The sequence below is a fragment of the Hemitrygon akajei genome, chromosome 32 (assembly GCF_048418815.1).
Source record: "Hemitrygon akajei chromosome 32, sHemAka1.3, whole genome shotgun sequence".
Lineage (NCBI taxonomy): Eukaryota > Metazoa > Chordata > Chondrichthyes > Myliobatiformes > Dasyatidae > Hemitrygon > Hemitrygon akajei.
In genome coordinates this window covers 36,282,867-36,309,131 of record NC_133155.1, presented here as the reverse complement: position 1 = coordinate 36,309,131, position 26,265 = coordinate 36,282,867, and the positions used below count along the sequence as shown (strand labels likewise).

The following is a 26,265-nucleotide window of genomic DNA, read 5'->3' as shown; positions in this document are numbered from 1 at the left end:
CTTCGAGCTACCACTGCCATTCACTGTGATCATGGCTGATCATCCACAATCAGTACGCTGTTCCTGCCTTTTCCCCATATTCCTTGACTCCGCTATCTTTAAGAGCTCTAACTTTTTCTTGAAAGCATCCAGAGAATTGACCTCCACTGCCTTTTGAAGCAGTGCATTCCATAGATCCACAACCCTCTGGGTGAAAAAGTTTTTCCTCAACTCCGTTCTAAATGGCCTACCCCTTATTCTTAAACTGTGGCCTCTGGTTCTGGACTCCCCCAACATCGGGAACACGTTTCCTGCCTCTAGTGTGTCCAATCCCTTAATAATCTTACATGTTTCAATCAGATCCCCTCATCCTTCTAAATTCCAGTGTATACAAGCCCAGTCGCTCCAATCTTTCAACATATGACAGTCCCGCCATCCCGGGAATCAACCTCATGAACCTACGCTGCACTCCCTCAATAGCAAGAATGTCCTTCCTCAAATTTGGAGACCAAAACTGAACACAATACTCCAGGTGTGGTCTCACCAGGGCCCCGTACAACTGCAGAAGGACTTCTTTGCTCCTATACTCAACTCACCTTGTTATGAAGGCCAACATGCCATTAGCTTTCTTCACTGCCTGCTGTACTTGCATGCTTATTTTCAGTGACTGATGAACAAGGACACCTAGATTTCATTGTACTTCCCCTTTTTCTAATTTGACACCATTCAGATAGTAATCTGCCTTCCTGTTCTTGCCGCCAAGGTGGATAACCTCACACTTATCCACATTAAACTGCATCTGCCCACTCACCCAACCTGTCCAAGTCACCCTGCATTCTCATAACATCCTCCTCACATTTCACACTGCCACCCAGCTTTGTGCCACCTGCAAATTTGCTAAAGTTACTTTTAATCCCTTCATCTAAATCATTAACGTACATTGTAAATAGCTGCGATCCCAGCACCGAGCTTTGCGGTACCCCACGAGTACCACGAGCCTGCCATTCTGAAAAGGACCCGTTAATCCCTACTCTGTTTCCCGTCTGCCAACCAATTATCCATGTCAGTACTCTACCCCCAATATCATGTGCTCTAATTATGCCCACTAATCTCCTATGTGGGGCCTTATCAAAGGCTTTCTGAAAGTCCAGGTACACTACATCCACTGGCTCTGCATTCACTGGCTTTTCTTGAACAGCGGAACATTGGCCATCTCCCAATCCGCTGTTACTTCACCTGTTGCTAATAATGATTTAAATAACTCTTCTAGGGCCCCCAGCAATGTCTGCACTTCCCTCCCGTAGGGTCCGAGGGAACACCTGGTCAGGCTCTGGGAATTTATCCACCCTAATTTGCTTCAGGACAGCAAACACCTCCTCGTCTGAAATTTGTAAAGGGTCCATGAAGTTGATGCTGCTTTGCCTCACTTCTATAGATTCCGTGTCCGTCTCCTGAGTAAACACAGATGCGAAGTAAAGATCTCCCCTACCTCTTTTGGCTCCCCACCATTCTGATCCTCCAGAGGACCAACTTTGCCCCGGCAATCCTTTTGCTCTACTGTAGAATCTGATTCTCCATCACCCTATCTGCTAGAGCAACATCATGCCTGCTTTTAGCCTGTCTGATTTCTTTCTTATGTATTCTCCTGCATTTCTTAGAATCCATAAGCACACCATTTGTTTACTGCCCTGTACCTGTTACGCACCTCCTCCTTTCTTCTTAACCAGGGCCTCAATATCTCTTGAAAACCAAGGTTCCCTACATCTGTCAACCTTACCTTAATTCTGACAGGCACATACGAGCATTGTAGTCTCCAAATTTCAGTTTTGAAGGCATCCTATTTACCAAGTACACCTTTGCCAGTAAACAGCCTGTCCCAATCCACACTTGCCAAATCCTTTCTGATACCATCAAAACTGGCATTTCTCCAACTTTGAATTCTTTTCACTATCAATGTACTACAGATTCCACTCCAATGCTGACAGCAAAACTGGAATAATTTTCCAGTATTTAAGATCACAGACAAAGCATGAGCTAATTTGTATTACTTTGAGCTTAGTTAAAAACACTTTGAAACAAAAACATTGATGTATTTTAGGTTGTGATTTTTGATAGTTTTTGAACATTTTTAAACATTCAAAGCTTCATTGGGGCTGACAATTGACAAAGACTGTGGCTTAGCTGGCTTTAAAAATCTCAGGTTTTTGTTGTCTGTCTGCTGCCTCGCACCCTAAATGTGGCATTACATAGTACACAACCTTGCACAGGTTGTCTGTAGCTCACTGATGGCAAGTGAGTCAGCAGTAAGCCTCACTGCTGATAGCAAGTTCTAATCTATTACTCCATCTGGTTTCTGCAGCCATCTCAGGACTCTGTGACGTTACAGCTTGCGTCTGAATGGAAGCTGCCAGTACTGTAGAATCAGGAAGTGGCAGTTATATAAACCATGTTAACAAACTGGATTTTGTAAGCACTACATGGTATCAGTAGGCTTCAGCATTGTCATCAAGTTAACCTACATGATTCGGATCCTTCAACAAAGTATTCAAAGAGTACACAAGGAATTCAAAAAGATAAATATTTATTAATTGAACATTGAAGTTCTGGCTTCTTCCATTGGAAATAGGGCACAAGCCAGCCAGCAGCGTGCACTCCTGGTCACACTGGGGTACCTTCATTTACTTCTCCACTGGCAGACTGGGCTTTCTCTGTAGATGCCGCTTTGCGCTTCTGCCGTTCAGCAGCACGCATCTTCTTCACCTCTTGGAAAACCTGAAGCAAAGAAGTAACAGAGGGTTATTCTGACTGCAAAAGTGTGCCTGGCCTTTTCCACTTCTTTCTACTCCACGTGGCCTTGCTTTTTCCATTCTTTAGTCCAGTTCTGGTAAGGGTTTCCTTTTTGCAAAACCAATTCTGTTGCAAAAACTCTACCCAAAGGCTCATCTTTCAGAGTTGCTGTGTTTCTTTTTCATTTGATCATAACTTTTCACTTCAGATATATGGTAAACATTACTGCAAATATTTCTCTTCATGTTATTACCTGTGCAGTTACTTATATACAAAGTTAATTAAGTACTCAAACTAAGCTTGTTTACTCCTTTCACTAAACATCACCAACAGTGTACTCCTCAGGATGTCATCTCTACTGGGCTGGAGTTCAACTTGCATCACACAACCCCCAGTCTTGGTCCTGCAATCATTCTTCCTGCGCAACTTTGCATCATCTTTAATGGCAGGCTGTTCAACTGTACAGACAAATTGATTCTACCTTCAGCCAATATCAAGATCCGTACAATCTGGGGTCAGTAAAAGGCAGTACTCATTAGTCATTCTATAATGGATGCCTTTCCAAACTCGTCTAAGATTCATTTATCACGCCTACTTCAAAATATAGAGTGAACCGTGTCACTTGCTTTAACCTTCAACACAAACCGAGGGTGTGCTAGGGGCAGCACTTGTGGTGCCACACATTGAGGCTCCAATATATTACACCCACAATGCTGAGGAAAACACAGAATACAACAGCAGCAAAACAAGCCCCCTTCCTCCCTGCCTCCCACCCACATACATAGGCCTCTAACCCCAGGAGAGGTCATTTTCTTCCGCCAGCGGACTAGCAGTAAACAGATCAGAATGGCTCCCTAACCGACTTAAACCTCCCATGTCCTAAAGAAGGGTTAATTGTAGCTACCCATTGATAACCCTGCTGGCTAATATCCTACCTTTATGCACAAAGCTTTCTTGGCAGCCCATCGCCGTGTCACTTTCCTGTAATACTCAGGAGGAAAGGTGTACTGGATGCCCAACTGCGTGCAGACATTCTCGAAAACTTCATAGCGTGTCCGCCGGAGGTACTTCAGCAACTTCTTCCGCCTGTCGATTGCCATCAGCATGTGGCGTTTGTTGGTCTTATCCTGGCCAAGTGAAACCAGGAATGAGTGCTAGATAGTGTGTATGTAACTACTGAGGGCCAACCATTTCCCATAACACTAGGATAGGTAACTAGGGTGGCGACGAGGGGAAATGAAGGTCAAATGATTTAATTAGTTTGGCCATAAGCTGAATTAATAATCCTTTCAATTTAGTACATGAATAAATGCTGTGAAATACAGAATCCAGTGAGAGGAACTATTCAAGCCACAGAATTAGACAGCAAGCCGGTGGGATTAAATCAGAGAGGTGCAGTAATGGAATTGGGTGAAGAGTAGAAGTTAGCTCACATGGACCACAAAACTGAGATCAGAGAAGGGGAAATAGAGAGAGAGGACAATGACTGATAGGATTCAGACTGAATTTGTGTGAGTCACTATTTTAGAAACCATCAGCTGGAACCATTTGAAACAGGAAGTACAGATTTAGCTGCAGAGTGCAGTAGAACTGATGTACTCACCTTTCTGTGGAGCTGCAGGTGCTCCTGGTAATTCCGAATTTTTGCTGTTAAGATGGCAACTGAGGGAAGGATAGAGGAGAGGTAGGTAATTTAATGCATAACCATCTACGCTTTAAACTGAAATCAAGGAGCTAAGAAACGCAGATGCTGGAAACCTGAATTTAAAACTTTTACACTTGAGATATCCAAAAGGCGTTTGATTTGGGGTACCCAGCAGCTGCTGTTTTGGTTGCTTCAGATTCAGTAACAATGCACAGAAATAAACTAGTCAGTCCAAGTTTGCACCAATCACCCAGTTCCCATTAACTTTCTTGATTCTAAATCTTCCACACTTTACAGTAGTCAATTAACTTACCAACCCACGTATCTTTGGGATGTGGGAGGAAAATCAACACACCTGGAAATGTCCCTATTTCTGGAGAAAGATCATTTTCCTAACACATTAAGTTTGATTTCTCTCCACAGATGCTGCCTGCCTGGAACAGCATACTGAACCATTTCATGCTTCGATGATCTCCCAGTATATCCTTTAAACCCATGTATACTCAATGTATAAAAAATGTGGCTGCTCTAGCTTCCCTTCTTCAATCTTCCTTCATTGGTGTAAATTTTCACACTTGCCAACACAGGTATTTCTCCCCCCCACCCTTTACAAAGGTAGAGCGTTCCTTTGAAACCTTTCTTAAGCCAAAATGGCGTAAAGCAAAAAACCATTAATTTATATGGGAAAATTTTTCTTAAAAGTGAAAATCCTCTTTGAAATGCGACAACAGATTACTAATGAAGGTCTTTTGTAAAAGCAAAGTGGTGTAAAGCCAACATTTGTAAAGTGGGGGACACCTGTATTGTAAATTTCATCTGCACCTTCTCCAGTGCAATCACATCCCCTGGAAGGTAATGACCAGAATTACATACAAAACACAACCTGTACTCTAATAAGTACATGCTCTGGCATAACGTACCTATCCGTATATTCTGTACGTTGGTTAATAAAGGCATCTCTCTGATGTGGCTTTTAACCACTACAGTAACCTGTTTGCTACCATTAAAGACCAGTAAACATACACTCCAAAGTCTTAATGTTCCTCCACTTTGCTCAATATCCCCCCAGTTATTGTACACTCCCATGTTTTCTTCCACTCTGAGTACATCATCTCACAGTCCTCTGGTTTATATCCAACCTGCCACTTTTTTTTGACCATCTGTATCGTACTGCAGTATAGAAGAATACCCACCAACCATCCAAGACTTTTGTTAGCACCTATAGAAAGACTGCACCCTCTATATTCAAGTTTATATCATTACAATATTGCAAGTAAGAAAATTAGGTATTGAGCTCTGTAGAACTCTCATTGCTTCAGGCTTCCCATCACAAAAATAATTCTCAAATATCCAATATCATTACTTGTTTCCTGCCCTCGAGCCAATTTTGAATTGTAAGTTACCCCTCTCCAATACACTGTTGACTACCTGGGACCCTGTTTCCGCTGGGAAACAATGGTTTCTTTATTGCTATTGTTGATCCTCCTTGTGACGTCCTCAAAAAACAATTCAGTCATTATTTAGGCAGGGCATTATAATAAATACACATACTCTGATCTGATTTGATTTTCTAAACGAAGGTTCGTAGACAGAACAGACTCTAAAAATTTGCCCACGCTGAAGATATATCAGGGATTCTGATGTGTACACGGACACCTTCTAAGTCAACAGTCTGCTCCCCAGGGCAGGAGAGACTAAAATTAGAGGACATGGAGTTAAGGAGACAGGGGAAAGATTTTCAAGACCTGAGGGCAACTTTTACCACACAGAGGGTGATACATAAATGGAATGAGCTGCCAGAGGTGGTGGAAGAGACAGGTACAATTGCAATGATTAAAAGGAACTTAGATAGATGAATAGGGAATGTACAGATGGAGAAGGGCTAAACAGCAAATGGGACTAGCACATGTAGATAACTTGGTCAGCATGGGTCAGGTGGGCCGAAGGGATGTTTCCTTTTGTATAATTCTATGACTCTAAGAACACATAAAATGTTCTCTATCTATGGGATGTTTGGCCACTTTCTGACAATGGCATCATTGGTATCGTTCCTCTAGGTTATTTTTAAACCCTCCCATACGGTCCAAATCCTCTTAAATTCGATTCCACTTTGTAATCCATTTTTATGTTAAGTAAATTATAGCATTTCCAATCTTTTACTGATTTTGAATCCAGCTGACCTATATTGTTGGCAAACATAGTTGGTAAGTAACAAAAATCAGCAATTGAAATATTGCTGCCAAGTTTCAGAGACATAAGAACATTAGAAACAGCAGGTTTCAACCATTCAGTCAAATTGGTCAACTTGTCCTTAGTAACCTACGCTGCAAATCTCTTAAACAAAAATTCTATTGATCTGTGTAAATTATTTTCAGTCCCATAAGATGGAGTATTACTTGCCTAACTTAACAAGAATATATTTACCGATTAAGGCTACATAGTAACTTTGACAGTTGATTCCAAAGATTCAGCACCCACTGGGATGACAACAATCATAAGTTGCCCTCTCTGTCTGCATTAGAAGAGGCCAGATTCTGCTTTAAGTCACCACTCTGTGGCATTGACTCAGTGGTTTCTTTCTCCATTAGAACCACCTGGTCTACTGGGCACATCACACAGCTCTGCCATTATAGCACAAAATACAGACAGAGAAGCAAAATCTCCAAACTGCCCCGTTAACTCACTGTAGATTTCAGCTCATCATCTCCCTCATCACCTTCTGTTATTTGAAATGATCATATTCCTTCTTCCCCAATCCTCATCTGAAACATTAACTGTTTCTCTTTCCACAGATGCTGCCTGATCTGTTGTTTCTGCTTTTACTGATGGACTTCAGTAGATCAAGTTGACTCTTCATCTCATGTTCTCAATATTTATTGGTTATTTATTATTATTGTTTATTTTTTTTGTATTTGAACAGTTTGTTGTCTTCTGCATTCTGGTTGAGCACCCTAGCTGGGTGGTCTTTCATTGATTCTGTTATTATTCTATAAATTAATGATGTCCCCAAGAAAATGAATCTCAGGGTTGTATATGATGACATATAGTTCCAAGAAAAAGGTTCTGAACCCTTTGCAATTACCTGGCTTTAATTAGACAACATGTTATGAGTAACCTTCATCTCAGTCACAATAATAGACAAACACAATCTGCCTGAACTAATAACAAACAATTGTACTTTTCATGTCTTTACTAAACACATTGTTTAATCATTCACAGTCCAGGCTGGAAAAAGTGTGTGAAACTTCTATTTAAAAACCGGTAGAACCTCCTTTAGCAGCAATATCCTTCACCAAACGTTTCCTGTAGCTGCTGATCAGACTTGCACAAGGGCGAGTTTGAATTCCTCCATACAAAACTATTTCACACTGGTTAGGCACAGGAGTACATTCAGCCAGAGACTCATTCCACCGAGATGTAACACTGAGTGTCATAGGAAGTCATTCTTGCCCGTGGCCATCAAACTTTACAACTCCTCCCTCGGAGTGTCAGACACTCTGAGTCAATAGGCTGGTCCTGGACTTATTTCCACTTGGCATTATTTACTTGTTATTATTTAATTATTTATGGTTTTATATTGCTGTATTTCTACACTATTCTTGGTTGGTGCGACTGTAACGAAACCCAATTCCCTTCGGGATCAATAAAGTATGTCTGTCTGTCTGTCTCAGTTCATCAACACGAGGAAATGTGCAGATGCTGGAAATTCAGGCAACACACACAAAATGTTGGTGGAATGCAGCAGGCCAGGCAGCAGCTACAGGAAGTAGTACAGTTGATGTTTTGGGCCGGGACTCTTCGTCAGGACTCATCCAAATTTCTGGGATAGCTAGCATGAACTGCACTCTTCAGGTCATGCCACAGCATTTATCCATACTATCCTTTGGCCTTAACAGTCACATTTTTACAGATACTGATTGCAACATTTTAACAGTAAATGCAACTGCCTTCCCCAGGCACAAGTTAGTCAGATAACAAGTCCCCCTGCAGGCACCTCCTTAAAGACCCTCTTGAGTGAGCAGGTCATGCTTGGGGTTTAATTCTCCATCCTGACTGGCTGGATCTGAACTGCCAATTCCTGACTGGTTAGTTTGAACTGGGCTTGTTCTAAGTGGTTGACACAAGTCCGACACAGTTCAGAGGACACAATTAGACAAGCCTAAGCAAAGTGGCACCTAGAAGGCCTAAAAGAACTGTGTCATGGAATTGTGTACTCCATAACTTTATCACCATGCCAAAAAGTATACTTTAGTGAGAATGGAAGGCTATCGAACACAGGATAGCTATAGCTTAAAAATGAGAGCAAAACAAAGTGGGTTCGCTGAACACTGTCCATCATGCTCACGTAGACCAAGGTTTGATGATGCTAATATCCTTGGCAAGGTAGAGAATGCCTACAAGAGAAAGAATAGGGAATCACTTGAGATGAAGAATGTGGGGGACCTAAATGTAGGTTCTAAAAGTGTAGAGACAGCTCCAGTCTGGCACCAAATATTCCAAAAGAGGGTGTGGGCTAAAAAACTCAACCAATCAAAACAAAGCCAATTCTTGTTCAGTGTTTTTCTCATAGTGAACACATGAACAGAGACTTTATCGAATTGTGTAAGGGAAGGGAAAGGAAACAAGTAGGGAAGTTATGAAAACCGTGACGATTAAAGAGGAGGAAGTACTGGCGCTTTTAAGGAATATAAAAGTGGATAAATCTCCGGATCCTGACAGGATATTCCCTAGGACCTTGAGGGAAGTTAGTGTAGAAATAGCAGGGACTCTGACAGAAATATTCCAAATGTCATTAGAAACGGGGATGCTGCCGGAGGATTGGCGTATTGCTCATGTTGTTCCATTGTTTAAAAAGGGTTCTAAGAGTAAACTTAGCAATTATTGGCCTGTCAGTTTGACGTCAGTGATGGGTAAATTAATGGAAAGTATTCTTAAAGATGGTATATATAATTATATGGATAGACAGGGTCTGATTAGGAACAGTCAGCATGGATTTGTGTGTGGAAGGTCATGTTTGACAAATCTTATTGAATTTTTTGAAGAGGTTACTAGGAAAGTTGACGAGGGTAAAGCAGTGGATGTTGTCTATATGGACTTCAGTAAGGCCTCTGACAAGGTTCCGCAAGGAAGGTTAGTTAGGAAGGTTCAATCGTTAGGTATTAATATTGAAGTAGTAAAATGGATTCAACAGTGGCTGGATGGGAGATGCCACAGAGTAGTGGTGGATAACTGTTTGTCAGGTTGGAGACCGGTGACTAGTGGTATGCCGCAGGGATTTGTACTGGGTCCAATGTTGTTTGTCATTTACATTAATGATCTGGATGATGGATGGTAAATTGGATTAGTAAGTATGCAGATGATACTAAGGTAAGTGGCGTTGTGGATAATGAAATAGGTTTTCAAAGCTTGCAGAGAGATTTAAGCCAGTTAGAAGAGTGGTCTGAAAGATGGCAGATGGAGTTTAATGCTGGTAAGTGTGAGGTGCTACATTTTGGTAGGAATAATCCAAGTAGGACATACATGGTAAATGGTAGGGCATTGAGGAATGCAGTAGAACAGAGTGATCTAGGAATAATGGTGCATAGATCCCTGAAGGCGGAATCTCATGTGGATAGGGTGGTGAAGAAAGCTTTTGGTATGTTGGCCTTTATAAATCAGAGCATTGAGTATAGGAGTTGGGATGTAATGTTAAAATTGTACAAGGCATTGGTAAGGCCAAATTTGGAGTAATGTGTACAGTTCTGGTCACCAAATTATAGGAAAGATATCAACAAAATAGAGAGAGTACAGAGAACATTTACTAGAATGTTACCTGCATTTCAGCACCTAAGTTACAGGGAAAGGTTGAACAAGTTAGGTCTTTATTCTTTGGAGCGTAGAAGGTTGAGGGGGGACTTGATAGAGGTATTTAAAATTATGAGGGGGATAGATAAAGTTGACGTGGATAGGCTTTTTCCATTGAGAGTAGAGGTGATTCAAACAAAAGGACATGAGTTGAGAGTTAAGGGGCAAAAGTTTAGGGGTAACACGAGGGGGAACTTCTTTACTCAGAGAGTGGTAGCTGTGTGGAACGAGTTTCCAGTAGAAGTGGTAGAGGCAGATTCGGTATTGTCATTTAATGTAAAATTGGATAGGTATATGGACAGGAAAGGAATGGAGGGTTATGGGCTGAGTGCAGGTCGGTGGGACTAGGTGAGAGTAAGTGTTCGGCACGGACTAGAAGGGCCGAGTTGGCCTGTTTCCGTGCTGTAATTGTTATATGGTTATATGGTTTAGTGAGTTCCAGAGATTTCTGTAGGTCTTTTGATGCTACAGAAGGTCTTTTTCACCTTCCTCAGCTTGCATGTTGTGATCTTGTGATTTTTGCAGGATGCCCATTCCTAGGGAGAGTAGCAACAGTATGGGGTTTCCTAAATTTGTAGACAATATCTCTTACTGTGGAAAGATGAACATTTATGTCTTTAGAAATGCTTTTGTATACTAGAAAATAAAACAAATTGAATTTGGCACAGGATACATTACAGGAAATTTTAAAAATTAGGAATGAAATTAATAGTTTGGCGACGCAAGAAATCAGGAAAAATTTAATGTTTCTGAAACAGAGACATTATGAAAGTGGATCGAAATCTACGAAAATACTGGCATGGAAACTGAAAAAAAGATAGCAGAAAATACAATTCATAGAATTAGGGACCCAAGAACAAAAATGATAAAAAAATAAGCTAAGTGAAATTCAAGAAGCTTTTGAAATGTTTCACAAAACTCTATATTCCAAAGTTCCAGGGGGAAGCATTACCCAGACTGACACCTTCCTGAATTCTGTAGAGTTACCCACTTTAAGCAAAGAACAAAACAGAATGATGACTGCTGACATAACTGAAGTTCAACTAAAAGCTGCAATTAGTAGGCTTGAATTAAGCAAGTTACCAGAATCAGATGGATATACGGCAGAGTGGTACAAAGAATTTAAAAATAAGTTAATTCCCCTCTTAATCCCCACACTGAACTGGGCTCTAACAAAGGCACAAATGCCACCCAGCTGGAAGGAAGTGATAATCTCAGCTATACCGAAAGAAGGCAAGGATAAAATGGAATATGGGTCATTTAGGTTCTTAATGTAGATTATAGATTATTTACCTCCATCATGGCCAAACGATTAGAAGAGTTTCTACCCATACTGATACATAACGATCAGACAGGTTTTATACAGCAACGCCAGACACAAGACAATATACAAAGGATACTTAACATTATGGATCATATACAAAAAAAATTGAAGAAACAGTGATAAGCGTGGACGCTGAAAAGGCATTTGATTCAGTTAACTGGAATTTTCTTTACAGAGTTTTACATAGATTTGGTTTCCATGACACCATTATTAAAACTATAAGGCACTATATGACAACCATACTGCTAGGATTAAAATCAATGGATATTTATCAAATAGTCTTATCTTACAAATGGGTACGAGACAGGATTGTGCATGGTCACCACTGCTCTTCGTATTATATCTGAAACCATTAGCTCAAAACATCAAACAAAATGAAGATATCAGGGGAATTACTATTAAAGGGACAGAGTGTAAACTGGCTTGTTATGCAGATGACATTTTGATCTATCTAGGGCAACCAACATACTCTTTACCTAAATTGATGCAATCTTTTGAACAATATGGTCAATTATCAGGATACAAGATCAATACAGATAAAACCCAATTACTTTCATATAACTATAGCCCACCAAGAGAAATTGAAAGTTCATATATCCCTGGGCATGGCAAACAGTCTTTCAAAAAACACACACAAAATGCTGGTGGAACACAGCAGGCCAGGCAGCATCTATAAGGAGGAGCACTGTCGACGCTTTGGGCCGAGACCCTTCGTCAGGATTAACTGAAAGGAAAGATTACTATCTTTGAAAGTAGTGAGGGGGGGGGGAGGGGGAAATGCGAAATGTGGTATACTGTGTCTGGTGCTCCCAGTGTGGCCTTTTATATATTGGTGAGACCGACGCAGACTGGGAGACCGTTTCGCTGAACACCTACGCTCGGTCCGCCAGAGAAAGCAGGATCTCCCAGTGGTCACACATTTTAATTCCACGTCCCATTCCCATTCTGATACGTCTATCCATGGCCTCCTCTACTGTCAAAATGAATCCAAACTCAGGTTGGAGGAACAACACCTTATATACCAGCTGGGTAGCCTCCAACCTGATGGCATGAACATTGACTTCTCTAACTTCTGTTAATGCCCCTCCTCCCCTTCTTCAGATTCAGATTCATTGTCATTTAGAAACCACAAATGCAATGCAGTTAAAAAATGAGACAACGTTCCTCCAGAATGATATCACAAAAGCATATGACAAAACAGACTACACTAGAAAATCCACATAACGTTTGGCAATCCCCAATCCAGAGTCCGGAGAAGCTGCTGCGTGTTAATATCACGCTACCGTCTTAGCGCATTCCCCGAAAAGGAGCTCCAAATCCACCAAACAAGACCAAAAACTAAAGCTACAAGACCTGCACAAAACCACATAGCAACAACATATAGTTACAACAGTGCAAACAATAGCATAATTGATAAAAAAAAAGACTATGGGCACAGTAAAAATAGTCCAAAGATGTTAAAGGACTATAAGTTCAAAGAAATCGCCATACAGTTCCCACAAGTCCCCAGGGTCCCAACAGACTCGCCACCCCATGCCAGCGGCAGAAGGGAATACCCCCGCTATGGACTTCCAGGGCGCTGCCCAACTCAGCCTAGCGGACGCAGCACACACCTAAAGCGACATGACCGCAGCGGACTCCAAGTCCGTCGAACCTCTGAGCCGACGACCATCCCCTCCTGCACAGCTTCTCCGAGCACCATCCTCTGCCCAGCGTATTAAGACCAACGGCCATCAGCAACGCGACCCCGAGGACTGGGGGCCTGTTCTTCCCAGCAGAGTCCCGGACCTCACAGCAGCAGCAGCAACGAAGAAGGTCTTCCTGGAGATTTCCTGATGTTCTTCTGTGCTCCCACGTCCGTTTTCAATCGATTATGATTGCGCACGGCACCCCACTTCACAAATAACAGATAATCATCTCCGGAGTGGCCGCTGCAAGCTGCGTCACGCCGCCATCTTGGAAAATCTTACCCCATCCCTGACATATTTAGTTGTTTGCCTGTTCTCCATCTCCCTCTGGTGCTTCCCCCCCCACCCCCCTTTCTTTCTCCCAAGGCCTCCCGTCCCATGATCCTTTCCCTTCTCCAGCTTTCGCCAATCACCTTTCCAGCTCTTAGCTTCATCCCACCCCCTCCAGTCTTCTCCTATCATTTCGCATTTCCCCCTCCCCCCACTACTTTCAAATCTCTTTCTATCTTTCCTTTCAGTTAGTCCTGATGAAGGGTCTTGGCCCGAAACGTCGACAGTGCTTCTCCTTATAGATGCTGCCTGACCTGCTGTGTTCCACCAGCATTTTGTGTGTGTTGTTTGAATTTCCAACATCTGCAAATTTCCTCGTGTAGAGTCTTTCAAATATTTGGGCATTATTATGCCAAAAGATTTGGCAAAATTATCAGAATGCAAGTATCAGCCTATATATAAAAAATTAAGGAAGATATAACAAGATGGAACCTAATTCCTTTTTTTAGTCTCAGTTCAAGGATTGAATCTATTAAAATGAATATACTGCCCAGACTATTATATCTCTTTCAGACTCTACCAATAGAGATTAATCATAATCAATTCAATGAATGGAACAAAATGTAATCAAGATATATTTGGCAAGGTAAAAGGCTTAGAGTTCATCTCAAAAGTTTGCAATTAGCCAAGGAAAGGGGGGGGGGGGAATGGGACCTACCTTCTCTTAGAGATTATTATTTTGCAGCACAGTTGAGAACTGTGATGTGTTGGTGCAACCCATCATATGACACTCAATGGAAAAACATTGAGGAGGGGGTACTTCCCATCCCCATACAGGCAATTTTGGCTGATAACAACCTACAAAGGTACATAAATACTATTGATAACCCATGGGTGAAATGGACTCTTAAAATATGGAAAACTATTATAAAAAAAATACAAACTAGAGGGAGATAGTGCAATTCTTAAGTGGTGTGCATATGACTTGGATTTTACGCCGAATAAACTGGATGCTAGATTTAAGGACTGGACAGCTAAAGGAATAACAGTTCTTTGCAATATAATGAAAGAAGGAACACTGTTCAGTTTTGAAATGCTTAAAGAGAATGCTTAGAAAAACAAGACTTTTATCGGTATTTACAGATGCGACAATATGTTAATAGGACGGTTAAAAATGTAACCAAGGCAAGACATGTTTGATAGAGCTATTTAGAAAAGCATATAATTCAGATAACGGTAGTAGAATCATTTCAAGCGTGTATAAGGGTTTGTCAAATCTTAAAGCACATTCAACTTCATACATTAAAAAAATGGGAGAAGGAAGGAGGGATAATTATATCTGAGGAAGAATGGACAACAATATGGAGGTATCAATGGAAGTGTACCAGTTCACAGAAATGGAGGGAGTTTGGATGAAAAAACTTGATATTTTATTACACCCTCTCAGAAATCCCATTATGGTAGTAACCTCCCTGTTTGCTGCAGAAATTGTGGAAATCAAAATGCAAATCATTATCATATTTTCTGGGAATGCCCCGTTATCAAAGACTATTGGAGTGGGAGACACAATGCCCTAGAAGACATCTTTAAATGTGAAATACCCTTAGAAAGTAAGACCATGTATTTTGGGTATATACCTCAAGAATGGTTGAAAAGAGATAAATATTCAATGAATATACTGCTGGTGGCTGGTAAAAAGACTCTTACTAGGAAATGGTTATCACAGGAGAGCCCAACCTTAAATGCATGGATAGAAATTACAATGGACATTTACAAAACGGAGAAGATAACAGCATCTGTTAATCATAAGCTGGAACAATTTGATTCATACTGGGAAAAATGGTTTAACTACATAACACCTCATAGGCCTGATTTTATTCTCACAAATCAATGAACATGTTGTAAAAAAAAATCACTCCCTACTTGTACATAGTTTTCTCCTTTCACTTGTTCTTTCTTTCCTCTCTTTTCTATAAGTGTATACCTCAGATAAACATTATGTGGAGATTCGTGGCATATAGGACTATATGATGTATATGTACAATATCTGAAATACATCTTATGTATTTTTTATTTATCTTTATGTTTGTTTGATGATGAACAATAAAAAATAAATTAAAAAAAAGAAGTATTTTGTAGCCTTTTCCAGCTTCACGCATCTCTACAGATCTTCTTCTAAGGTCCTCTGAACATTGTTTTGATTGAGGCATAGTGCACATAAACAGATAGTTCTTGGGAAGAGCAGGCTCTGTCAGTAACCTGACTTTTGTGTGTCTTTTATAGGGCAGGCACCTCTACAACTCGCACCTTAAATTTCAACTCTTTGTTTGGAACACCTGACTCCAAATAGCTTCTGTAGAAGGCAAAACAGTCATGTAGAACCCAGAAGTTCACATAATTTTTGAACCTAGACTGTGAGCGATTAAACAAAGTGTTCAATAAAGACATGAAAAGTGCAATTCTTTGTGAGTTATTAGTTTAGGCAGATCGTGTTTGTCTATTATTGTGACAGATGCTGATCAGACCACATTTTATAAGCAATTAATTCAGAAAACCAGGCAATTGCAAAGGGTTCACAAACTTTCTCCAGCAACCGTAATAATATACTTTGATAATAAACTGATTTTGAACTTTGAATAAAATGCAACTGCCCTGAAACTGACAGCATTCTTAAAGGGCTCGTCAGGATGGAGTTTGTTAGGTTCAATCTCCTGAATGCAGAAGCTAAAATGGAGGTAATATTAGTATCAGTTCTCAGGCATTTAGAGGCAAAGGATGGTTTTGCTTGGTAATTCTCTTTTCTAAGAAGCTTGTCGATATGCAGCCACTAAGTTTATTTGGTAAAACTGGCAATCGGATGGGAAAATGACATCACAGACAACTATGATCCCACTTCAGCTGCGTCCTGGTTTTTAAATGAGTGACTGAAATACGATGAGCCGTGAATGGAAAGGCAAACTCACTTTGGACTTCTGTGGAACCAACGTCACTGGGACTCCTCCGCACCTTCTCCACCAGCTGGCTGGTCTTCAACTGCAGCTTCTCTCTCTAAAAGTAAGTCATGCAATCAATCTTGTAGCAGCAGGAAAGTCAACAGCATGAGCAAAATACCTATAAAAAAGTTAACTTGCCCCCTTCATTATATCCACAGTGACTCACAGAAAGGAGTATTAGGTGAATTCAGATGGGTAGTTCTTTCAGCCCAGGCTCTGAATGCGCTAAGTGTTTTAAAATTTACATTGATGGTTAGGTTCTGGAGTTAATAAGTTGCTGTTACCAAACATTAATAGCCTCCAAATTACCAGTCTTTACACATTACATGCAAACCACAGTCACATAGGAACAACAGAAATACCCAAAATTCAACACAAACATTTAATAAAATTTGGCAAATGTTCAGGGGATATTTGTGTGGAGTTCTGCATAGGTTCATTCAAATGAGACAGGGAAGTTATGGTAGGGTGCAGGAACCATGGTGTACAAAGGCTGTAGTTAATCTAGTCAAGAGGAAAATAAAAGCTTACGAAAGCTTCAGAGAGCTAGGTAATGTCAGAGATCTGGAAGATTATAAGGCTAACAGGAGGGAGCTTAAGGAGGAAATTAGGAGAGCCAGAAGGGGCCATGAGAAGGCCTTGGCAAGCAGGATTAGGGAAAACCCAAGGCATTCTACAAGTATGTGAAGAGCAAGAGGATAAGATGTGAAAGAATAAAACCTACCAAGTGTGATAGTGGGAAACTGTATGGAACCGGAGGAAATAGCAGAGATACTTAATGAATACTATACTTAAGTATTCACAATGGAAAAGGATATTGGTGATTGTAGTGATGACTTGCAGCAGACTGAAAAGCTTGAGCATGTAGATATTAAGAAAAAGGATGTGCTAGAGCTTTTGGAAAGAATGAAGTTGGATAAGTAGCCAGGACTGGATGAGATGTACCCCAGGCGACTGTGGGAGGCAAGGGAGGAGATTGCTGAGCCTCCGGTGATGATCTTTGCATCATCACTGGGGACGGAAGAGGTTCCGGAGGATTGGAGGGTTGTGGATGTTGTTCCCTTATTCAAGAAAGGGAGTAGAGATAGCCAAGGAAATTATAGACCAGTGAGTCTTACTTCAGTGGTTGGTAAGTTGATGGAGAAGATCCTCAGAGGAAGGATTTATGAACATTTGGAGCGGTATAATATGATTAGGAATAGTCAGCACTATTGGGCAGGTTGTGCCTTACGAGCCTGATTGAAATTTTTGAGGATATGACTAAACACATTGATGGAGGAAGAGCAGTAGATGTAGTGTATATGGATTTCAGCAAGACATTTGATGAGGTACCCCATGCAAGGCTTATTGAGAAAGTAAGGAGGCATGGGGTCCAAGGGGGCATTGCTTTGTGGATCCAGAACTGGCTTGCCACAGAAGGCAAGAAGTGGCTGTAGACAGGTCATATTCTGCATCGAGGTTAGTGACCAGCGAATCTGTTCTGGGACCCTTTCTCTTCGTGACTTTTATAAATGATCTGGATGAGGAAGTGGAGGGATGGGTTCATAAATTTGCTGATGACACAAAGGTTAGAGGTGTTGTGGATAGTGTGGAGGGTTGTCAGAGGTTACAGCGGGACATTGATAGGATGCAAAACCCAGCTGAGAAGTGGCAGATGGAGTTCAACCCAGATAAATGTGAAGTGGTTCATTTTGGTAGGTCAAGTATGATGGCAGAATATAGTATTAATGGTAAGACTCTTGGCAGTGTGGAGGATCAGAGGGATCTTGGGGTCCGAGTCCATCGGACGCTCAAAGCAGCTGTGCAGGTTGACTCTATGGTTAAGAAGGCATACGGTGTATTGGTCTTCATTAATCGTGGAATTGAATTTAGGAGTCGTGAGGTAATGTTGCAGCTATATAGGACCCTGGTCAGACCCTCTTGGAGTACTGTGCTCAGTTCTGGTCGCCTCACTACAGGAAGGATCTGGAAGCTATGGAAAGGGTGCAGAGGAGACTTACAAGGATGTTGCCCAGATTGGGGAGCATGCCTTATGAGAATAGGTTGAGTGAACTTGGCCTTTTCTCCTTGGAGCATCATAGGATGAGAGGTGACATGATAGAGGTGTATAAGATGATGAGACGCATTAATCATGTGGATAGTCAGAGGCTTTTTCCCCAGGGCTGAAATGGCTGCCACAAGAGGGCACAGGTTTAAGGTGCTTGGGAGTAGGTACAGAGGAGATGCCAGGGGTAAGTTTTTTTTTATACGCAGTGGTGAATGCATGGAATGGGGTGCCAGCAACAGTGGTGGAGGCGGATACGATAGGGTCTTTTAAGAGTCTTTTGGATTGGTACATGGAACTTAGAAAAATAGAGGGTTATGGGTAACCCTAGTAATTTCTCAGATAAGGACGTGTTTGGCACAACTTTGTGGGCCGGAAGGCCTGTATTGTGCTGTAGGTTTTTTATGTTTCTCTGTTTCTAAACACACATTGCTCCCTTGTTGAAAGTACGGACAATGACAACCACCCTCTCACCAGTACTGGCAAACTATCTACTTCCTTCCAACTTTCACAGTAGCTCCAGTCAGCTGCAGCTTCCACTTCATTAAGCTGTTGTGACCTGGGTCTTGTGAAGTCACCGTCTCTCTCTGTTTTCACATTTCCTCACTGAGATTCTCCTGCATAAATTACCACCGACGTTCCCAGATTTTGTCACAGCCTCACGCTAATTTTAACCAGATTATTAGAATTAAATAAATTCAAGCTCTGGAAGGACGGGGAACTGTGTTTCTTTTATTATGTATAACTGGTTCAGCCTCTTTAGCCACCATCACAAATGAAGCCCTTCCTGGCTGAGGTGGTTTTATTCCCAGTGATTTGTTATTGTTTAGAGATAGAGCACAGCTTCAGGCTATTCAGCCTATCGTGCCCATGCTGCACAATTGCATCCCTGGGACGTATTAACCTAACCCATACGTTTTGGACCGTGGGAGGAAACTGCAGCGCCCGGAGGAAACCCACACGGTCAGAGAGAAAACATACTAACTCCTTACAGGCAGCGGTGAAACTGAACCTGGGCCACTGGCACTAGAAGTGTTAAGCAAACCGCCCCGCCACCATGCTGCCCCAATTTACTAACTGCACAGGCTGTTACTCAGTGAGCCCATGGCCTGCTGCTGTTCTTGTTGAATAGCTGGTGGTACACAGAACAAAGGAACAAATCAATAATAAGCCACTCCATCCTTCCTCTTGCAGGTTGTGCTGGAGAGTAGCAACAGATCAACAAGAGCACATTTACTACCCCTCACATCACCTGCTTGTGTTCCGTAATTTTACAAGCAATGTTTTCCGGATCACCCCTGGTAAGACCAGCTTACACTCAGGAATGTGAATGTATGCTAGTATAACGGTGCAGTCAGTTGTATAAAATTGTAACTCAGCAGCAGAGGGGAGTGGTTAAGAACAAATAATGAAATGGGGCATCACAAAAATATCAGAAAATGTCATTGCTTGGACTGCTGCAAATCACAGAATGCTCCTCTTGAATACCATCCAAAAAGCGGACTTACATGACTTGCCATTTCCAACGAGAGCATCCTTCGAACCACCTCATCCATCCTGCAGAAAAATATGTCCCAGAGTTAACACCTTTACATTCTCTTCCCTTTTTTCACCTTGGTCTCCCTGCACACTGCCCCAAATCTACATCCACATCTGTTCCACATGCTGAATAACAGGTGCACGGTTACCAAGCAACTTGACATGACATTCCTGCCCGCGGAACCAGTCTCCACTGCCCTCAGTTCCCATCCCTATGGGTAAAGCACACTCCTTCTGCCCCGAAGTCCGATTCTGAGTAACCATCCCACCCGTCCTGGTCATACCCCATTTTACAAGTGGCTAATTCTCTGTACCACATGCGCCAGACACTTTTTCAAAGGGCTGTCTTCACAGTACCAGGGCACTCGGACTGAGCACTGCAGCAACTTATCCACTCAGTGAGTCACACGGCAAAAGCAGCACCATTCCACACTCAGTTTAAAACGTGCCAGCCAAGGAACACTCCAGTGCAATATTCAAAACTACATGGAGACACAAGGGACTGGCAAGCTGGTGAGTTTGCTTCATTCAAAACCATACCGATATTATCAACCTCTCTAAAACACACAGGGCCAGTTTTGAACAGATTGTGCCAGCAAGCAGCAGGCGCTGAACTAAGTGACAGTATTTAAACATTGAACAGTAGTAAGGGAAGGATAGCTACATACTTGTTCACTGACTCCATGTCTCTGTAGTCCTTCTTCAACATGGTTGGTATCAGATCATCCAACTGGCTTGGAAATTCTATCAGATAAAAATATTGTTAAAATGGAAAAGCACTGAAAAACTTCATTCAATAATGCAGGGAACAAGGGCTGCAATCATGCACATAAGCTTTGTAATATAAATAGACATTCAGTTCCAATCACAAACAAGCAGTCCTGCTAAGGGTATCGGCTGGAAACGTCGACTGTGCTTTTTTCCATAGATGCTGAACTCCTCCACCACTTTGTATGTGTTGCTGGGATACCCAGTTCGATCTGCTCTGCCACTCCTTCTCACAATTCTCTAGTAGCTTCAAGTATGACCTTGTGAAAGTTCCAGTGGTTATTTCCATCACTTTACCAAATGTTCCCACCCCGACACCCTATAATTGCTTTTATCCACCCTGATTCTTCTATCAGGTATCCACTCCTCTACCAAACAAATTTAAACCCTCCTCAAAGGCACCCAGCAAGGATATTGGTCCCAGTTATAATTAATCTGGCTGTCCTAATGACAATACCAAACTCACAGAATTATAAAATCCACACTCCTGCTTCATGCATCCAGTTGCTTTATCCACCTTTCCCTGTACTTTTTTTTGTATGTGTACAGGGAGCAATCCTGATATTATTTCTTCTCAGATCCCTAAATTCCCCTTGTAAGACTTCATTCCTTCGTTCTATATGTGATTGGTACAAATGAGATTCAGTATTTAAGCCCTTCACCCTCTCCCTTCAGGATTTTTTTTCAGATATTTAATGGGCTCCATTGGGCTGGGGTTAGGCAGGGGACGTTTCACCCACACAATCACTCTTCTGTCCCTCCAACCATTAAACCACACCGTCCTCCTCTCATGTCCATAAGCGACAGGTCGGTGTCAGGAGATTAGGCAACAAGGAATAAACTCCGAGGCTGAGCTTCTCTGAGGGACGCCGCGGGTTCAGCTACGACTGATCCCAAACGCCCATGGGCCAAGCTCTGGGTACTACGGTCTGTAGGACACACACACACACCCCGACCACCACTCCCCACCCACCTGGCGTCCTCTTCGAAACCGTGGCAAGGCAGCGGGTGAATGGCTGCAAGGCCGTACCTGCAAAAAGAAAAGGCACAGTTACGGTCGGACTGGACCCAGCAGCCTTCCCTCCAGCTACCCACTGTTCCCGTCCCGGGACCGTGTCCACGCCGTTCTGGGGCAGGAACTGGTCCACTTCACCACCCGAAGCGTGGGCCGGAACACACCCGGTCCTCGCCACCCAGCGTACCCCTCCAGCCCAGATCCCGTCTCCGTCCCTGCCCCACCGGTCGGACCGGTCCCCGAGACCCAATTCCCATTCTCCCATATCGGTCCCGCACCTACTCGCCCCTAGAGTAGCCTCCCTCCTCCCTTCCGGCCCGATAGCTTACCCAGCCGCCGCGCCAGCCCACCATCGTCTCCTCTGGCCCAGCAGTGGAGAGGACGGTACGACTGGCCGCCGCAAACAACCAGGCCCCGAGCCCCGGTCTCCAGTAATCCACACACCGCTCTCCGCAACATCGGGCGTCATTCACAGCGCGACTCGAAACATCATCGGAAAGCGACAGGGACCGCAGTTTGTACCACGTGGGTGGCGGGGCGCGCGTTGCCATGGCTACCGCAGAGACAGCGCTGGCTGGAGGTTGATGTCTCCTCACCCAACAAAGTGAAGGGTCCGAAAGGACATAGAAGGCGTGCAGCTGATACAAGCCATTCGGCCCACCATGTCTCTTCTGAACACGATGCCGAATTCAACTAAACCCCACCTGCACGTGGCCCACGCCCTTCCATTCCCTGCACATTCATGTGTCTGTAAGTCTGTTGAATACCTCTGTGGTAACCGCTTCCAGCAAAGCATTTTGACATTTCTACCATAGGAAAACAAGAAACACACAAAAATGCTGGAAAAAACTAAGATACTGACTGTCTATCGATACCTATAATTATTTTATAAGCTCCTATCAGGTTGCCGGCAGCCTCTGCCAGACAAAAACCATCCAGGCCCATCTAAATTTCCTATATAGCTCACGCTTCCCGATCCAGGCTGCATCCCGATTTCCCCCTCTGCAACATTTCCACAGCAACCACTTCCATCCAGTAATGGGTCTACCAGATCTGTACATACAAGAAATAGAAGCAGGAGTGGGCCATTGTACCACCTGCACTGCCCTGCTACTGAGTTGTTAAATACAGGGTGTAATAATGCATTGGAACAGACCTGCTGGAAAATGATCCTTGTAGTATGCTGGAACTGGAGAGATGGAAAAATGTTTGCTGAGTGAATGCAGTCTGCTCTAGATGGTGATTTAAAGCACAAAATGCTGTAAATAATAATCACAGCAGAGATACAGTATTCTGGGAGGCATCTATCTCCAGAAGAGCATATAAGTGAAACTGAGTTACTCCCTCTTGTTGACAAATTTCCAAATAGATGTCATCAAGAATTTTTAGCATCTACACTTAGTTTGGTCTCATAAATACCTCAGATACCTTCCATTAAGCCTGGTAATGTTGGGCAGGCATAGAATTTTTTTATTGAGATGTCTTTGGAATGTGGGAGAAAACTCACGAGGTCACAGGGAGAACATATAAACTCCTTATAGGCAGCAGTGGAAGTTGAACCTGGGTCACCTGTACCGTAAAGTGTCGTGCTAACCATTACACTATTGTGTTTGTCTTAGTTGTGGAGGAATAATCACCTAACAATGGAGGCAGATAAGGCGAGTTCCATTGTGTAGTGATGTGCCAGCGAGGTGCATCGGTGAACACAAAGTACACTGCAGATGCTGCCCAACCTGCTGAGTTCATACAGCTTTTGCACGTGTTGGGGTGCATCAGTAGTACTGTACAAGCATCAAGCGGGCAGAGTTACTTGAAGTGATGGGCTGTCTGTTTCAGCGATCTGCGGTGTGGGGAAGTGAAGAGATGCAGAAGTTGTTCAAACTTTGGGAATATACCTGCCGAGCTGGGCATGGTGGGGATGGATTGAGAGATGTCAAGAGGTCCAGAATCAAAGGCGTAGCCAGACCAGGTTCATTAGCTGTAGTCTAACTGAGTGATGACAGAGACTGAGAAATTGATTCCAAGCCACTTTATAATTACATTAAGGGCAAGAATGTAATTGGAGTAAGATAGGACCCAGTTGGGACCGACAGGGCAATCTACACATGTAGGTGAGGTCTTATAAGAATATTTCTCACTAGGGAGACGGGCATTGCAGCTGAAGCATTAAGGATTGGGGGGGTGAAGGTTGAGATTCTGTAACAAGTCATCATTCAAAAGAAGGTATTAATTGTCATGGTAGCTCTCAAGGTAGATCAATCCCCATGGTTTGGTGACACGTATTTCAGACTACTTTGGGAAGCAAGAGGGACATGCAATAATGCATATGACAAGGTCCAACATGAGAGACAATGAGTATCTAAAAGTTTGGAATCCATTAGATCCAAACTTGGTCTTGTAACTGAAAGCAGATAGTTGGAATCTACAAATGGACGGTGGAAGCAGAGGCTCTCACACCATTTGGATGAGCATTTGAATTGCCGAAGAAGGAAGAGAACCCTGAAGATTCACACTTAATAATTCAGAAACACCTTCTTCTCCTCTGTCCTTGGATTTCTGAAGAGTGTGTGAAGACTGCTTCATTATTCTTCCTTTTTGCATTGTACTGCTGCTGTAAAACAGCATATTTCATGTCATAAGACAATGATTATGAAGAAATTAATTTAGATGAGTGCTCAATATCTAGGAATATAAGAAAATTCAGATTGTGTGTGAAGGGGACCCCATGTTCAGAGTTCTATTTGCCATTTGCCAGACAATGGGAATGTTCACAGTTTGTGAGCAGTTTGGAAGACGTGTCGGTGATTTCTCTCGGTGGTGGAAGGAACTGTCCATTGGAAGATGAAGGTGATGACTGTTTCATTGTGGTAAAGCAGGAGGTAAGGTGTTAAGCATGGGCTGTTGCAGTGAGGGCTTCTTAATCAAATCCGATGACAGTGTTGCATTAGACGAGTGTATTTTCTCCCAGACTTCTTTTTCTTTCAGATTTATGAGATGGCCCGAATCAAACACAGTCATCTATATTGTGGAGGTGATTCAGAAGCTCCAAAAATCCATGTAATGACTTTATCCTGGGCTGACGCTAACTGGCATCTATTCGGTGTGATGTGGCCAACACCGAACTTCAAGAGGCTGCAAAGAGCATTGGCTGAGTTGCAGTGCAGAAGACGTCCCAGGCAACTCTCAAAGTTAGAGTGGAACAACAGAGAAAAGAAGCCAGAGCCTTCAGCAAAACAAAAGTGAAACATTGATGTGATGTGTGAGAACAAAGGCATGAAGGTGCAGTTTTAAGGAGTTAAATAATCCTGTGAGTTCACAATATTTCATTATGTACTGAAAATAATGTGTAATTATAGCTACCCATAGGTATGTAGTTGGTGGTTTGTCTGATGGAGTGTAAAATAAAGGGAGTGAAACCAGTGGGAAGTGTGTGGCTGATGGGCATATGCTGAGGGTTTGGTGGGGAGGGAAAGTGAAAAGACAGGATGGTGGGGGTGAGATGAGTTGGGAGGAGAGAGAGGAAGGGACAGAGGGGGAGGAGATACTGGAAATTGGAGAACTCAATGTTCATGCTGTCAAGTTATTTTAATTCTCCTCCCCAGTCCCACACTGACTGATTTATCCTCATTCTTCTCCACTGCCAAGTTGAAGCTAAACACAAACTGGAGAAACAGCAACCCAATGTCTGATGGCATAAACAATGAATTCTCCAACTTACAATAATTACTCTCCCTCTGTCCCTTTTTCTCTCTCCACCTGGTCCACCTGGCTCCCGTAACCATGTCACTTTGCCTTCCCCCACCATTCCAGCTGCCCATCACACTCAATCGTCCCATTGCTCACCCTTCCCACCTCATTTTGCTGGAACATCTGGTGACATAGCGAATGCTGAGACTCTAGAAGATGGTGGCATGATTGTGATTAAACTTACTTATTACATTCTGCTTCCTCAACAACCCTACCTTCTGGTTTACAGGATAAACCAGGGGTGGGCAAACTTTTTGACTTGTAGGCCACAAAGGGTTCTAAAATTTGACAGGGGGGCCAGACCAGGAGCAGATGGATGGAGTGTTTTGGTAATACACCTCATAAGAGAAAATAAAATATCATGGGATATGTAGAAAACATGTGCTTTAATTTCAATTGAAAATGAACAAATGCATTACAACAAAATATCTGTCTTTGAAGTCCCATGGTATTTAGCTATTTATTGAAATGACTTCTAAAACACTGAAAATTAAATGAATAAAATACAGCTTTTTTTAATAGTAACAGTTATTATTTTAAAGCACTGAAAATTCTGTTATCCTTCAAGATATTATCATCATCACTCTCCTCCTGACTGTCTTTATTTCAAAAATGGTAGGAG

General features: G+C 42.5%; 1 protein-coding gene across 1 annotated transcript; it reads right to left on the bottom strand.

Annotated features, from left to right (window-relative positions):
• Positions 1-2,543: 2,543 nt before the first annotated feature.
• Positions 2,544-22,391, bottom strand: mrps15 (mitochondrial ribosomal protein S15). Its single transcript, XM_073034604.1, has 8 exons — positions 22,226-22,391; positions 21,855-21,911; positions 20,782-20,857; positions 20,083-20,131; positions 16,501-16,585; positions 4,370-4,428; positions 3,702-3,893; positions 2,544-2,751 (listed from the first exon to the last, which is right to left on the bottom strand). Exons 1-8 carry the CDS (start codon positions 22,353-22,355, stop codon positions 2,638-2,640), a joined length of 762 nt encoding a protein of 253 aa, XP_072890705.1. The 5' UTR covers positions 22,356-22,391; the 3' UTR covers positions 2,544-2,637.
• Between the last annotated feature and the right edge of the window lie 3,874 nt (positions 22,392-26,265).